At 43.3% G+C, this 15,898-nt stretch overlaps 1 protein-coding gene across 2 annotated transcripts in view; it reads left to right on the top strand.

Moving 5' to 3' along the window:
- The window catches only part of WDR1 (WD repeat domain 1), a 33,034-nt gene that overhangs the window by 7,937 nt on the left and 9,199 nt on the right, over positions 1-15,898 (top strand). For both annotated transcript variants that reach the window (XM_084857112.1, XM_084857113.1), the window contains exons 3-8: positions 3,396-3,486; positions 6,287-6,434; positions 7,811-7,991; positions 10,412-10,489; positions 12,022-12,102; positions 13,260-13,493. In XM_084857112.1, coding sequence (XP_084713238.1) covers positions 3,396-3,486; positions 6,287-6,434; positions 7,811-7,991; positions 10,412-10,489; positions 12,022-12,102; positions 13,260-13,493 — 813 coding nt within the window. The remainder of the gene's footprint in view (positions 1-3,395; positions 3,487-6,286; positions 6,435-7,810; positions 7,992-10,411; positions 10,490-12,021; positions 12,103-13,259; positions 13,494-15,898) is intronic.

Below are 15,898 nucleotides of genomic sequence, written 5' to 3' on the forward strand. Positions count from 1 at the left end.
AGCATGTGGTATTGGGGCATAATACTTGAATATCTTTGTTCTATGACTAGCACCCAATGTGGGGGGGAAGCATTTCAATTGCCCCATGTGGGTGTTGGAGGAAACTCAGTACTGTATTGCTGATTCATTGAGACTGAGTCAGTTTTGTTAAATTCAAAAGGAATGTGAATGTGTTGGAGTGATCCCAATGATGACTGTGCTCTAGAAATGTAGTCCAAGATGAAGCCGCTGTTGCACATTGGTATGCAAATCTATAAAGTCATTCAATATTGGGTATTTTACAGAAATTTGATATAGAAAATACATTTTCTATAAAGATGTTTTAGCTCTGCAAACAACTTTCCCTGATAGAGTTCCATGGGCTTTTACATTCTGCATGGTGGGTTTGCTGTGTTAAGTTTGCAGAAAGCAGTCACGTGCTGCTTTCAGTCCTGTTAATATAGTGGGACTGCTTGTAATTACTTTATCGTTGGTAATGATTATTTACAATACGTCTGGGAATTATACTAATCATAAACAGGAAAATCATTTTTTTCTGTGGTGGGTCTGTGTTTAAATCTCAGCAAGATTATTAAAAGGTATATTCAGTTAATTTTAAAAAGCTGATGCTTCAGGTTCTAAATTTCTGACTAGCCTTGGTGGACAAAGACCCCTATGAACTAGAAACTTCTGAGTTATGTATTGGATAAATCTGGGCTGTTTTTGAAGATCACTAGCTTGACTTAAACGTCAGAATTTTAGGCATAGGAAGCTGAGTCATTGTCCACAGATGGGCATCATGATTATTCTGGTTGAGGAGAGACACCAACCATTGTTTCTCTTCAGTGATATGGGTTTTCTGGAAAACTTTGAAAAGAAAAAGCCTCCAGTGTCCCTCTTGGCATTTCTTATGTTTTGTTTGCTATATTAAGTATGCCATGTTAATTTTATGTGTTGTGTAAATATCTGAAAAGGTTTTCCAACAGCAAAAAGTAGTTGAACTGCAATATCCGAGGGGAAAGAATTAATAATGGTGCAATCCTATGGCCAGTAGACCACGGCTAGATGGCCATAGGATTTTCGGTTCCCAAAAAACCACCCCCTGCCCCCACCACCTCATAGGCGGTGCAGTTTGTCCCTGGCTCCGCACTCAGAAGAGCAGTGTGGTGTGGAGGAAAGAGGGGCATTCCTGGGGGGAGAGGGGATGGCGAAAGGGCCATTAAAACGCTTCCTATGCGCAGCCTGGCATCTGGTGCCCCCACTCAGAGGAACCCCAGGTTGACAGCTGAAATCAGCCATCTAGCCGCAAATGCAGGGCAGCCAGAGTGTGGAGGAGGTTCCCCTCTGCGCTCCGCCTGCCCTGTATTGAATAATTGGTAGCCCCCAAGTTCGGAGGTGGCCAAGTCTCCCCATAGGATTGTGCCCTAAAGTGCCTTCATTGTGCTTTTAAATTTTATGTTCAAACAAATGTAAAAGCTTCGGAAGCTATTTTTATTGGAATACCTGTAAATACTTAAAGACATGATAATTGAGCAGCATATACTTTCCTTACATTATTTAGATTTTAAGAAAAATGGAGCCACTGAAAACTTGTCATGTCAGCATGCCTGAAGAGTTGTATGCCTAAATATATGTGCTTTGTGAGAAGTCACCTGAAATTAATTAGAGCATTGACTTTTAGATTTGGTTAGTATTGTTTCCATTCCAGTTGCTCAATTTGATCTTTTATTGTAATAATTCACTACGTTACGAGTTAAGTTTTGAGACAACACATTTCTAAATGAGAGCCAATGTGGTGCAGTGGTTAGAGTGTTGGACAGCAAAGACCTGGGTTCAGATCCCTACTTGACCATGAAGTTCACTGGGTAACTTTGGGCCAGTCACTGACTCTCAGCCTAGCCTACCTCACAGGATAGTTGTGAGGATAAAATGGAGAGGAAGAGGACTGTGTAAGCTGCCTTGGGCTCCTTCGAGGAAAAAGTGGGATATAGATATAAGAAACTAACAAATAAATAACTGGAAAACCTTCTGTGGAAAAATATAATGGTGGAAGTTTTTGTGGGGAACTTCCACCCCACATCACTGGGCTACCATCAGTCACATTTTCTATGATGCAGCTGGCAGCAGGGGTGGGATTGCCCTCACTGCACCCAACCTCCATCTGTGTGTTTTGAGGTCCTGTCTACACAAGGACCTGTGTGTATGCATGCCAGTGCACCTAAGCTCTTTACCCTTCATTTCTTAAGAGTACAGATCACCCATTTAGAGCCTATGCGTGTTGGAGTGTGCGCACATAGGCCACTCTGCAAACAGGAACTCAGACATCTGACAGTTGGGGGCCACGTAGGGTCAGAGTCGGCAGGCACATTCGATCACTGCATGTAGCGAATACTGTCTGCACAAGTCTTGTGTTCCCCTTTAGGAAGGCAGTCGGGGGGGGGGGGGGTTCCATCAGGCCTTTAATCAGGAAGTCAAGTTCTGAAATTAAGTGAGCAACTGGCACCCCACTTACGGAACTGAACTCCTCAAAGAGGTTCGCTTGGCAGCTACATTATCTTTCAGCACCAGGCAAAGACCTTTCTTTTCTCCCAGGCATTTTAGAGATGTAGTTCTAGATTTTTATGACTGTTTTATCGGTTCCTGTGCTGTTTGTTGTTTTGCACTGCACTGTGTATTATTCTTTTAAATATTTGTATTTTATAACTGTTTCTATGGCATTTTAGTCTTTTAGGGCCAATCCTATGCATGCTTAGACAGAGAAAAGGCCTACAACTCCCAGCATTCCCCAGCCAGCCTGGCTGGGGAATGCTGGGAGTTGTAGGCCTTTTCTCTGTCTAAGCATGCATAGGATTGCGCCCTTAACTGTTGGTAATCTGCCCAGAGAACACTGGTTATTGGGTGGATTGGAAATGTAATGAATGAATAAATAAACCAGATCGTATTCCCTCCACAGTCTTCCCTTGTTTAGATAGGCAGGACGCTTCATATACACCCAAATGATATTGTACTTTCAGACCTGCCGGCCTAATTGTTAAGCTCTGTTTAGCGCTGTGACTCTAGTCCTGACCAAGAAACCCATGGTAGGAGACATACTGCCCTGATGATCTTGTTAGATCCAGAGGCAACTACTAGTGCCATTGATGGCGAGGTGTTGGTGACATGGCTCATGATCCTGGCAGCTATTGGTGGGACTGTGCTCCAGGGCTCTGACTTCTGCTTGGCAGAGACCTCCCAAAGCTGTTAATGGGCAATTGCCAGTTGTTTCCTAGAGACCTGCCTCTAGGTTTCTGTAGAGATCCTTATTTCCATTTCTCCCAAGACTTTGCAATAGCTCTGCTGGCTGTGAACAACTAGTGGGAAACTTCCTTGAACACTTATTTTAAAAGCTTCATTTTCAAATTATAATTTTCTTACAGAATCCAGCAATTGCTGACATCTACACTGAACATGCCCATCAAGTTGTGGTCGCCAAGTATGCTCCCAGTGGCTTCTACATTGCATCTGGAGGTATAGTATAATACTAAGATGCATAAAATGCAGTGCGCTCTTGCTACTACCCATTTTACCAAAAGAAGTACTTACTAATCTATGACTGAAATTCTGCGCACTGAAGCCCTTTGGTTTCAATAGTATGTACCTCTGTGCTGGACTATGGCCTATAGCATTGTTCGTTCTTGTTGCCATTGAATGTTTGTGTCTAGCGTACTCTGGAGGCTACAAGCCTGAGGTGTGGGAAAGTCCCTGGTATGCATCTGCCAACTCACTAGGTAGCCTTGGGCAAGCCACTCTCTCTAGGCCTTACCCTCCACCTGCCATCTGAAATATGGGAATGATACTGACTTACCTTACAGGTATGTTGTACGGACTTGAGGAAGAGAATGTACGTGAGGTGCTTTGAATATTCTAAAGTGATATATAAACGTTAAATAGTATTGTGATAGAAATGGCTGTGTACAGGTTTCCAGATTGCTTAGTTATTTTGAGCCCCAAAGCAAAGTTCCTTTGCAAAATCTGTAATGGCTTTACATTTGCCACTGAAAGATTAATTAAAAATGGCAAGAAACTCATTTGCATACATTATCTGAAATATTTGTCCTTGCCTCTTTAGTTTTCTCTTTATTTTTCAAGGAATTTAATGCTTCCAACTATGCAGCTTTGTGCGCACTTTGCATTAAAAAAATAAAGTCTTTGACTTCTATAGATGATGCAAATTAAGCAATTGGTCAAAATGTTCAATCCCCGATCTTGTAACTAAATGGTGTCAACATATTTTTAAGGCTTGTCTCTGCAATCATTAGGATTTGTTGTTCAGTCGTGTCCGACTCTTCGTGCCCCCATGGACCATAGCACGCCAGGCCTTCCTGTCCTGCGCTCTCTCCCGGAGCGTGCTCAAGTCCATATTCATTGCATCAGTGATGCTATCTAGCCATCTCATCCTCTGCCGTCCCCTTCTCCTTTTGCCTTCAGTCTTTCCCAGCATCAGGGTCTTTTCCAGAGAGTTTTCTCTTCGCATTAGGTGGCCAAAATATTTGAGCTTCAGCTTCAGTATCTGTCCTTCCAATGAGCACTCAGGGTTGATTTCCTAATCATTAGGATTAGAAACTTGCTTTTAAGAAAAAGCCAACTTTCAAAAGAAGAATTATACACCTGGTACTATACTTACTTTGCACTTCTGTAAAATTGCTAAGCACATACTACCTGGATATAAAATGCATGACTTTAGGTTCACATCTCCTGAAGCATGCTGGGAATTGTAGGCCTTCTTTCTGTCTAAATATGCATAGGATTGCACCTTTACTTGGCCAACATCTAACTTTTTTTAGATGTAAAAGTGAGTCTTAGTTAATCATAATAACATCCAGCGCTGTGTGCTTTTCAGGGTAAGCAAAAGCAGGTGGGTCCCAGGCAAGATCCAGCAATGATCTTGGGCATAGATGGATGTCATTGGATTATGTCAGTCATTGAAGGCCCTGTGTATGTGTGGCTTCCAGACTGGATGCATGGTGGGATAGGGTGGCGTAGGCCTGTCCCCTGCTTCAGTTGCTGCTTATCAACAGCACTGCAGTGCTAACAGCTTGACCCTTCTCTTACTCCTGGCATGAACCTGGTTTTTGGACTTGCATTTGGACTTGCCAAGCATGGCACTGGTGTGTGAGCCTGCACGTTTGTGCTCCTTCATTCCAGTGGAAGGCACAGGTTCATGTCCATTCTCCTGGGATTCTGCCCTAACTTACTGGACCTCACAACATATACCCGATCCCATTGTTTAACTTAAACCAGCAATCGGAAGATGGATTGTGCCAACCAGTTGTGAAGATTGTTCTTGAATATCATGAATCTATGTAACAAAGTCTTAAAGGTAAAGACATTAGGTAAAGTAAAGATATGTTTGTTCTCAACAATAGGCTTTCTAGATTGAGTTCTAAACAGTGGGTAAAATAGAAACAATGCTGCTGTTTATGCCATATTTTTATAAGCATCTTGGGGAGTGACCATCTCCTTATTAGACTTCAAAATGGTGTCTGAACAATGGTATGGTAATGAGAGTCTAAGTTTCACAAACAAGAGCTGTGGCCTCCATTGAGTAGGCATAGATCACGAAAACCAAGGCGGAGATTAAACATACTATTCAAAGTAAGAAAGATGCTGTGTTGGCACTCCAGTGACTTTATGGATTTTTTGTAGAGGCCTTTGGAAAATCAAGTCCATTTTGCCTATATCCAGGACATGGTGTTAGAAATATTTGGTCCAGCGGGTTTTTGGGAGTGGATTTAAAAAACCAAAATAAATACAAGCATACCTTATGAACAAGACAAATATACATCAATATACCTTATGAAGCAAAGCAGCCTTTCCCAGCCTGGTGCCCTCCAGATGTTTTGGCCTGTAACTCCCAACATTCCTGATCATTGGCAGTGCTGGCTGGGGTTGATGGGAGCTGAAATCTGAAACACCTGGAGGGCATCAGGTTGTGAAAGGCCGAGTAGAGGTAAAAAGTAATTGTAAATGAGATAAGCATAGCTAACTATCTTGATTCATTCAAGTCATGTATAAACCAAGTCACGTATAAGATTGTAGTCAACACTGCATATGGTCCAACATCCTGAAGAAATTGTTCTAAAACTTTTCAGATAGCCACTATATCATGGTAACTACAGTTTGCTTAAAATTCTAGCATTCCTAATGTGTTCAGGGGCAAGTTCTTTAGAACTGGCATGCCTGAAATTTTGAGTGTGACAATGTGATGGTCATGCAAGAATTTGATCTTGCTGGAACTGTGACTTTATGAATTGCTGTGCTATGACAGATATCTCCGGAAAGCTTAGAATTTGGGATACTACACAGAAGGAACATCTTCTGAAGTATGAATATCAGCCATTTGCAGGAAAAATAAAAGATATTTCATGGACTGAAGACAGCAAGAGGCTTGCTGCTGTTGGAGAAGGAAGAGAAAAGTGAGTAGGGAAACGAAAGTATTAATCAGTCTCTCACATTGTTGCAAAAGAACTTAGCTCTTTATTGTGTTTTAATTTCCAGATTCATGGTTAATAGCTGTTTATTTGACAGCTAGAAATCTTTTAATAGTACACATCCTTAGAAACAGTTTCCAGAAGCAAAGCACACATTCTTAAACAGCATCAAGGAGCAATAAGAAATGTTTGCTAGTATTCTAGTCTTGGGCATAGCAGAAGGACCTGCAATCTAAGGGTACCTGCAATCCAAGCTCCTCATCCTTTTAAACTCCCAAAATGCTTCTTGAAACAGCCCCCAAGAAGTCGGGGAGGGGTTGGTATGAGAACTGCGTCCTGGTGCAGGCATTCCATTTTGTTTCCACATTTCTGTATCTGAGACTAAAATTGCTTTTTAAAGAATTCCTCTATTTGGGAAGGGGAAAGGGAGAAGGAAATCTCCAAAGGAATCTCTCCAAAGAAAAGGGATGTGTGGGTGTAGCGTGCCTGCTTCTGGGTTGTTCCTGTTGTCTTTAAATTTATTCCCCTTTTAAAAGCCCCAAATTTGGGCTTTAAAGAATGTTAGTATGATCTGATCATTTTAACGGATACTGTCCAGTTTGTAGAGCCTCTTCCATTTCAGAAGCTGAAAAGATCTATGAAGAAATGGAGTCATCTGCTGCTCTGCCAAAGTATGGTCTGAGATGCATTTATTTCTAGAAACGTTGGCACACTGTCTTTTGTTCTGTGCCTTTGGATCCTGTGGACTTGTTTACTCCCTTCTGAGGAGTCTTCTAGTATGAAGTAATGTTGATATTTTTTCTTGCAGTATTCTTACACAAGAAGTAGGCTTTTCTAAGTAATTTGAGGAGTTAAGCGCTCATAACTAGGACAGTACTGTAAAGATGCCACTGCGTTAATCAACTCACAGTAAACCCTGAATTGATTGACACAGAAAACTCACTTTCCTTTTTTGCTGATTTAGATCATGCAAATGGAATCTATTTAAGAAGCAATTGCTTGTTTAGGGTGGAGTAAAACATGCTGATCAACTTTAAAGTCTTGTATGTGGTGCTGTGTTGAAATGACAGGAGCATCTTAGTCTTTAAAAGTAGCTTCAGGTGGCTGATCAGTATTGTATTACAGAGTGCAGTTCATTCATCTCTGAATCCATGAAGCATGTGTCCTATTTCATCACAGTATCTGTTTATATGTAACGGACAAAGCACTTGAATGCCATAGAAAGCAAGGCTGAAATTGCTTAATTAGATGAGATCTCATTTTTATGACCAAGTACATTAAATATGTTGACTGTGCGCAAGAAGTTAAGCCCTGTGTATAGTTCAGCATTTTATATGACTTGATTTGTTTCTCACAAATAGATTTGGAGCAGTGTTTCTGTGGGATACTGGTTCTTCAGTAGGCGAGATCGCTGGCCACAACAAAGTGATCAATAGTGTGGACATCAAACAGACAAGGCCCTATCGCCTGGCGACTGGCAGTGATGATAACTGTGCAGCATTCTTTGAGGGGCCACCATTCAAATTCAAGTTTACAATAAGTGTGAGTTGGCACCCTTTGCTACTTGTGTGCAAGCTTTATTGTGTGCAAGCTCCCCCGACCCCTGCACAAGCAGAAAGCACCTGTCTCTCTCTCTCTCACTCACACACACAGACACACACACACACCACGGAAGTGGCCCTTTGCATCTCATGGTGGGGTGTTCCAGAGGGCGTGTAGAAAGAAGAAGGGAGTGTAGAAGTCCCTGTGTGCAAGCATAAGATCCCTCATACCACTTTGGAACCCATCCATAGTATTTTACAGAATTACAACACATCTTGGGACTCTAGATCTCTTTGCTGTTAAGTCAACATTGTTGATCTGCCCAGTGAGAGCGTGAAGCATTGTTAATACCTGAAAGCAATTGTCTTGCAGTACAATTCAGTGGTCAAAACTTCAGCAGTTTCCATTCTTGCCTGAAGCTCTCTAGATTTAAACTCAGACTGCTTCTTCTGCTCAGGTCAACAGAACTTGCACCTTCAGCGATGGTTTCATTAGTCCCCATCATGTATTACTTGCATAAAGGAAGACTTGAATGATCAAAGGGCAGTGGGGATACACTGCTGGCCCTGCACCCAAGGTTGTATGGTCGAAGCACATGTGTTAAGCATGGACATCTGCAGGGGGGAACGCCTACATGTGTAGATCTAGGATCTAGATCTCTGTGTAATCATGGTTCCAGGGAAGCCAGCAGATGCACAGATCTATGCAGGTAGGCTTTTCCACTTGCAGAAGTCCATACCTGGACAGTGTGGGTGAGGCAAGATAAAGTTGTGCAGTTGTGCTGTCCTTGGATCACATGCCCTTTGATCAGTTATACATGAAAGGGCTGCTATTACTTGGATTTCCTATAGCTGTCCATTTTTTTCTGAATACACATCCAAGATACACGTCCAGCAAAATGCAGTTCTTCAAGGTGACAGGTAATCCGGCACATATGATGTGTGCACACTTTTTTCTTCACGAGTGTGAACCTAAAATTATGTTGAAAGCCAGCTCTGTATTCTTTAGCTTTATACAGATGTGGCTGTGGTCATGTAGAGCCTACGTGTAGTGGAGGATCAGGGTTGAACCTGCATGGCCAGATCCACATGAAATCTGTACACTAGAAGTCATGACAAAATAATGCCCTATGAGCGACCAAATAATGCCCTATGACTGTGTCTGCTTCCAGGTTGTTCCTATTTTCTTTAAATATATTTTGCTTTTAAAAGCCCCAAATTTGGGCTTCAAAGAATGTTAGTATGATCTGATCATTTTAACGGATACTGTCCAGTTTGTAGAGGCTCTTCCATTTCAGAAGCTGAAAAGATCTATGAAGAAATGGAGTCATCTGCTGCTCTGCCAAAGTATGGTCTGAGATGCATTTATTTCTAGAAACGTTGGCACTGTGTTTTGTTCTGCGCCATGTAGACCAGCCTCCGCCAGCTTAGTCCCTGCCTGATGTTTTGGGTCAGATAGGAGATGAAGTCCAAAATATCTAGAGGACACCAAGTTGGGTGCTGTAGGCTTATGTTTGGGGGTTAAATTGGCATGCAGATCTTGAGCAGGGGCAGTAGGAGTAGGCGCAGTCTTGATCCCTCACTCTGCACAGGCTCAAGCCGCATCTGGAAAAGGCTTTTGTGAACTTACTTATTTATTATATGTTTAATCTGCCCTATAACCAACTGTCAGTGTTCTATATAGTAACTTTAGCTACAAAGTGTAATGTCCAGATGCCTAGTTCTCAAAACACGCAGACAACAGGTGCAGTGGCATTCCTGGATAACATCACGTATCCATGTGAGACAGAGAGAAATTAATGAGGCACTGCAGATTAACACAGGCGTCAGACAATGCAGTCTTTGGAGAGTGAGTTCTTCAGGTGGTCTCTGCTGAGGCAGAGGATGGACATAGGTCACTTACCATGGTTTTCTTGTAATGACTTGACAGCTGGTTGTTTCTTCCTACAGCATGTAACAGAGGATTTAACATTTTTGTGGTTAAATGATCGACTGTATCCTCAGCAAGTGTGTTTGTATTATCTGTGTTGTACACAAGGACAGAGCTGTTCTTAGACCCCATCTTCTGGACTGCTCTCCAGTCTAACTGCTGGTTTTCCTGTCTTCCAATTATGACCCTCCTATGGGGTGCCAGCAGTCATTTTCCGTGGAGTTCCAAACACTTGGCACGAGGCAGGATTGACTGGAGCTTCTTGCACAGCCCACAACAGACTGACGATAGAAAGCAACTGGCACAGGGCTGGACACCTGTAGCCCTCCAGATGTTGTTGGATTGCAACTCACATCATCCCTCATCATTGACTATGCTGGCTGGGGCTGATAGGAGTTGCAGTCCAACAACCTCTGGAGGGCATGAAGTTGCATACCCCTGAACTCGCAGATGAAAATCAACTGGATTTGTGGTGTATTTTTCTTTTACAGGACCACAGCCGGTTTGTTAATTGTGTGAGGTTTTCTCCTGATGGAAATAGGCTTGCTACAGCCAGTGCAGATGGCCAGGTAAAATGAGCAATTTCTTACTAATAAGGTGCAAGTGGGATGTGGGGAAGAAGAGCCTCTACAGCTTATGCGTTGAATGCAAAAAGTTCTGGGTTCAGTCCCCGGTACCTCCAGCTAAAGGGATCCCTACTAGCAGGGCTAGGAAATACCTGTGTCTGAGGCCCTGCAGAGTCACTGCCAGTCCAAGGAGACGGCACCCAGCTAAATGGACTATTGGCCTGATCCTGTATCAGGCATACGCGGAGACGTTTCCCTTGCTGTTAGCTTAGGAGATGGTTCTTATTGCGCTGTTTGCTGTAGGCAAAATAAATAAATACAGGTCTCCGCCTTCAAGGAACATGTGCTTTGAAATCAGTGCTGAGGAAGACGGTAGATGGAAGAGAGAATGAGACTAAAAGAAGTTACATATTGAGTTTAGTTACAGTTGGGAAAGAGGGTTAACGGTCTACGCTGAAGTCCTTGCAAAGAAGGTGAATTTTGAAGGGGAGAAAGCTTGAATGTGGGGTGTGAGCCTCTCAGGGATAAATATGCTTACCGTTGCCATACTGGACTTGGAGCTCATCAAAACAAATGGCATGTAGTGGTTACGATTGCCTGATACAGTCTGAAAGGAGCTTTTACGTGGTCCGAATTGAGACTTTCTGACTGTTGGTCATAGGCAATTGCGATGTCCAAATCTAACGGCAATGTGAATGCTTTAAAGTAGTCATCAGAATGTTCAGTATGTGTTTTGGAGGACACCCAGGAGGGGTGGCAGCACGACTGTGAAATTGTGGATCCCTGACTAGGTTGCTTTATTGGTCATAAGTATAGGCTTGATTATAAAGCAATGCCAGCTCCAGGTTTGACAGGACCCTTGGCAAAGTGCCCTCTGTAGGGATCCCCCCCAAAAAACAATAGACTCTAGCAGGTAGCAGCAGCACTCCAGGCAGTTGAGTCCAGCTCAATTTGCCACTTTCATTTTCCTCATTTTAAGTACCACTCTGTGGCCTTATGAGAAATTAAAATGATAGCTAGAGCCACAGGAGTGGGTAACGTGTGGCCAGTGGTGCTTGGAGCATCAGCCTGTAATTTTTTTTTTAAGGGGTCCAGGGCAGTCATCATTGGTGGGCCCCCTGTCACAGTGCTGGGGCCCAGGCAGCTGCCCAAGGATGCCAGGCGCTGATGCAGGCAGGCCCCTTGGTAAACTACTTCCCTCCGTGAAAGGGATCTGCCATGGCAGTGACTGTTTTAACACAGAGGCAGCTCTGGCTGTGCGGAGTGGCAAAGTTCCATTGCAGCAGGAACTGCAAACTTGGTATCTTCCTGTATTTCAAATGTTTGGATTCTTAGGTCAATACTTTTATTAAAAATGCATTTAGCGTTTTCTGATGTCAAGAGCACGCTGTCTTGAAAATATCAGATCGAGTTTTTCAACTTAGCTCTTTCCCCACATACTGAAATATTAGCAGTTTCTTTTAAAGTAGTCCTGTATTTAACTGCTACAAAAATACGTAACTAACAGGTGTTTGTCTCCCTTTGGTTTTGAAAAGATTTTTATTTATGACGGCAAAACTGGAGAGAAAGTTGGTGCTCTGGGCGGAAGTAAGGCACACGATGGAGGCGTTTATGCAGTAAGTATGCCTGATTCCCCAGCCCCCTTCCTTGATTGGATTGTGGTAATATATTGATTTGCACTTGTACCGCAGTCCTATGAACCTGCTTTTACTTCAAGTGCACAAATTGTGCCTTGTTCCACAGCACCTAGAATGTTAGGCAAGTGTGGTAGAGTTGCTCAGTCACTTGTCAGACACTTTGAGAGAGTCCCATATACGAGGCCACCTATAAATCTTGTAAATGAATACATTTTTGTTCCTGGGAAAAATAAAGCTGTGTTAGGCCAATATCCCCTTGCTTCCAGGATTAATTAGGGCAGTGGGCACAGTTGCAGCAATGCTTTTGGAACCTGCAGCTGTGTTCTAGTGCCAGCAAAGTACTAGGAGTGCAAGATTTGACAATAATTTTTAAGTTTAATCAGATGGATTGATTTAAAACCTCTTGATCAATAAAGGTGGCCCCAATTAACCAGGGAAGCAGATCCTTGCCATTTTTTTAAAAAAAACAAACCTGTACTGGTTGTTCCAACTTAATGGACCCCGGAATAACTATGTCCTCTCTGGCTGTTCATTTTTATTCCTTTTTTAATCCATTCTGCTGGAGTATGAAAATAAAAGTCCCATATTGCCAAGTAAACTCGTCCAGGCTGTTCGTGTTGTTTATTAAAAAAAAAAACAGTTATGTGTTCTTTAAATGAGGGCTATCTGGTTTATTTGTTAATATTGGATCATTTCTTCTTAATGTAAGGTTTATTTTCTTATCCTTACCCTTGTTATCATGCGAATGTATGTAAATTAGTAGAATTCATTGACTGGGCAATCCTAAAGTTAATTCACAATGGGCTTGTATGCATTGGATTTCAGTCTGACTTCTTGAATTAGGTATCGGCCCTCATTTTCATTAGTAGGAAAGTGTTTTTAAGGTGTAAGAAATTAAATGTAGAATATCTATTAATTTCTGTTCTGGATTTTGTCTAGCTGTGCCTCAGTGGATACGCTGCATAACTGAGACACCCTTACTGCGAGATGGCACTGACTTTATTATGGAGACTGACCTCTCATAAGGTCTTCCAACACCCCCCCTGGAGAACAGCGTCCCAGGGAATTCAGACATAGGCCATCTCTGATACACAGGGTGGGGCTTTGCTTTTAAATCTCCTGTTTTCTTTTAACAGATTAGTTGGAGTCCAGATGGCAATCGCCTGCTTACTGCTTCTGGAGACAAAACAGCTAAGATCTGGGATGTTGGTGCTAATAGTATAGTGAATACATTTAACATGGGATCAAATGTTCTGGATCAGCAGTTGGGTTGTCTGTGGCAAAAAGGCCATTTATTGACTCTCTCTCTTTCTGGCTACATCAACTATCTGGATGAGAACAACCCAGACAAACCTCTTCGCGTCATAAAGGTCTGTTGGATCATTATTAAAGAGGCAGTAGTTTTACTAAAGCTAAAGAAACTAGTTCTTAAATATTTGGGAGTGGGGGTGGGGAATCAACATAAATCAGAACAGGAAGAACTCCTAATTATCTAGACCCATTTCAGTCGGGCTTCAGACTTGGGCATGGGACAGAAACGGCCTTGGTAGATGATATGAGGAGGGCTCTGGATAGGGGTGAATGCTCCTTCCTTGTTCTCCTCGACCTCTCAGCGGCTTTCGATACCGTCGACCACGGTATCCTCCTGGACCGCCTGGAGGGGTTGGGCATTGGAGACACTGTATTGCGGTGGTTCCGGTCCTTCCTTTCCGGCAGGTACCAGAGGGTAGCACTGGGAGAGGAGGTTTCGGACCCGTGGCCACTTACTTGTGGGGTGCCACAGGGTTCCATCCTCTCCCCGATGCTATTTAACATCTATGTGAAGCCGCTGGGGGCTATCATCAGGAGGTTTGGGGTGCAGTGTCATCAATATGCGAATGACACACACCTCTACCTCTCATTCAAATCTTCACCAAGGTTGGCCGTAGAATCCCTGTCCAAATGTCTGGAGACGGTGAGTGGCTGGATGGGGAGGAATAAGCTGAAGCTGAACCCTGACAAGACCGAGGTACTTTTGGTGGGAGACAAGAGGAGGCTAGGGGATGTTGACCTGGTGTTGAATGGGGTACGGCTACCCTTGAAAGACCAGGTCCGCAGCCTGGGGGTCATTTTGGACTCCCACCTGTCCATGGAGGCTCAGGTGTCAACTGTGAGCCGGACAGCGCTGTATCAACTCCATCTGATACGGCGGCTGCGCCCCTTCCTTTCCAACCATCTGCTCCCATCGGTAGTACATGCCCTGGTCTCCTCTCGTTTAGACTACTGTAATGCGCTCTACGTGGGGTTACCCTTGAAGATGGTTCGGAAGCTGCAGCTGGTACAGAACGCGGTGGCTCGCCTGATTAAAGGCAGCCGCCGGCGAGATCACATCACTCCAGTGCTGAAGGAGTTGCACTGGTTACCAGTTGTTTTCCGGGCCAAATTCAAGGTGTTGGTTTTGACCTTTAAAACCCTATATGGTTCCGGCCCAGCCTATCTTAAGGAGCGCCTCCAGCAGCACCAGACAGGCTGCTTAACAAGATCAGCCTCGGATAGCCTTCTCTCTGTCCCATCAGCCAGGACAACTAGACTGGTGGGGACGAGGGAGAGGGCCTTTTCTGTGGTGGCCCCCACTCTGTGGAACTCCCTCCCTAGGGAACTCCATCATACCCCCTCTTTAATGAGCTTCCGTTGTGCATTAAAAACGTGGTTGTTCAGGCAGGCATTTGGGGTGTGTTAGGGTATTTTAGAAAATGTTTTTATTGTAGAATTTTATTGTTTTAAACTGTTTTATTGTATGTTGTACATCGCCCAGAGTGGCTGGGTGACCAGCCAGATGGGCGATTAATAAATTTAATAAATAAATAAATAAATAGAGTCTCCTGGGAACAAGTTGATCAAAATGCAATATGCCAGTTGCTTTCAGGCAGTGGCCAGGGTTCAAAGAACCATAAACTTCTGTATGCCAAGCCCAAAGGATTTTTGACATGTTCTTCTAAAGCCGCAATCCTTCTCTCCCTCCTTTCCTCCTGAAATTGCCATGAGGCAAACCTCTTTTTAAACTGGTGGATATTTGGGTACAGTAACATGTTGGGGCACGAACAGCCCCTTGCAATTGGTATGCAGAACTAGTTGCATGGGGCTTCGGATCATGGACACTGCCTGGAAAGCTCTCTGCATCTCTTTTCCTTTATATCCTAATGTACATTTGCCTAGGGTTTCCACTCCTCCTGCTAACCATCTTCAGCCATATCTTAAATGACCCTGCAATTCACCCTTGCTGTCCCATTATTACTAGATAATAATGTAACACCTACATGATACAGCTCTCTCTTCTCCAGATCTGTCCTCAAAGCTCACCTTTTCCAGGTAGTCTTTGTTGCAACCTTAGTACCCATCCCCTATAGAAACTAAGCCAAAGTACGTGTAACTGAATAGAATGCATATTCTTTCCCTTTTGCCATCGCTACCTCCTTCCTCATCCATGTCAAAATTTGGATTGTGAGCACCATACCCCTTGATGACTCTACATTAGTAATAAAAAGTCAAACATTCCTCTGGGCTCATGCGAGCGTAAAGCATCTCTTGGGATTGTAGCCAAGGTAATAGTTTTGGACCAGAGTACTATTCGATCTGTATACTTCAGTAACATGAAATATTTTTAAAAGTGCAGAGTTCATGATCAAAGCTCAAAAGTGCTTATGACTATATCAGACTTTTCAGGTTTTGCTTGCATTGGGCAACACTGGAATGGCAAAAAGCAGATGTGTAGCATGTAATAGGATAAAGGCTTTCC

The sequence above is a fragment of the Heloderma suspectum genome, chromosome 5 (assembly GCF_057233095.1).
Source record: "Heloderma suspectum isolate Gila_16-S chromosome 5, 16-S_ref, whole genome shotgun sequence".
Classification (NCBI taxonomy): Eukaryota; Metazoa; Chordata; class Lepidosauria; order Squamata; family Helodermatidae; genus Heloderma; species Heloderma suspectum.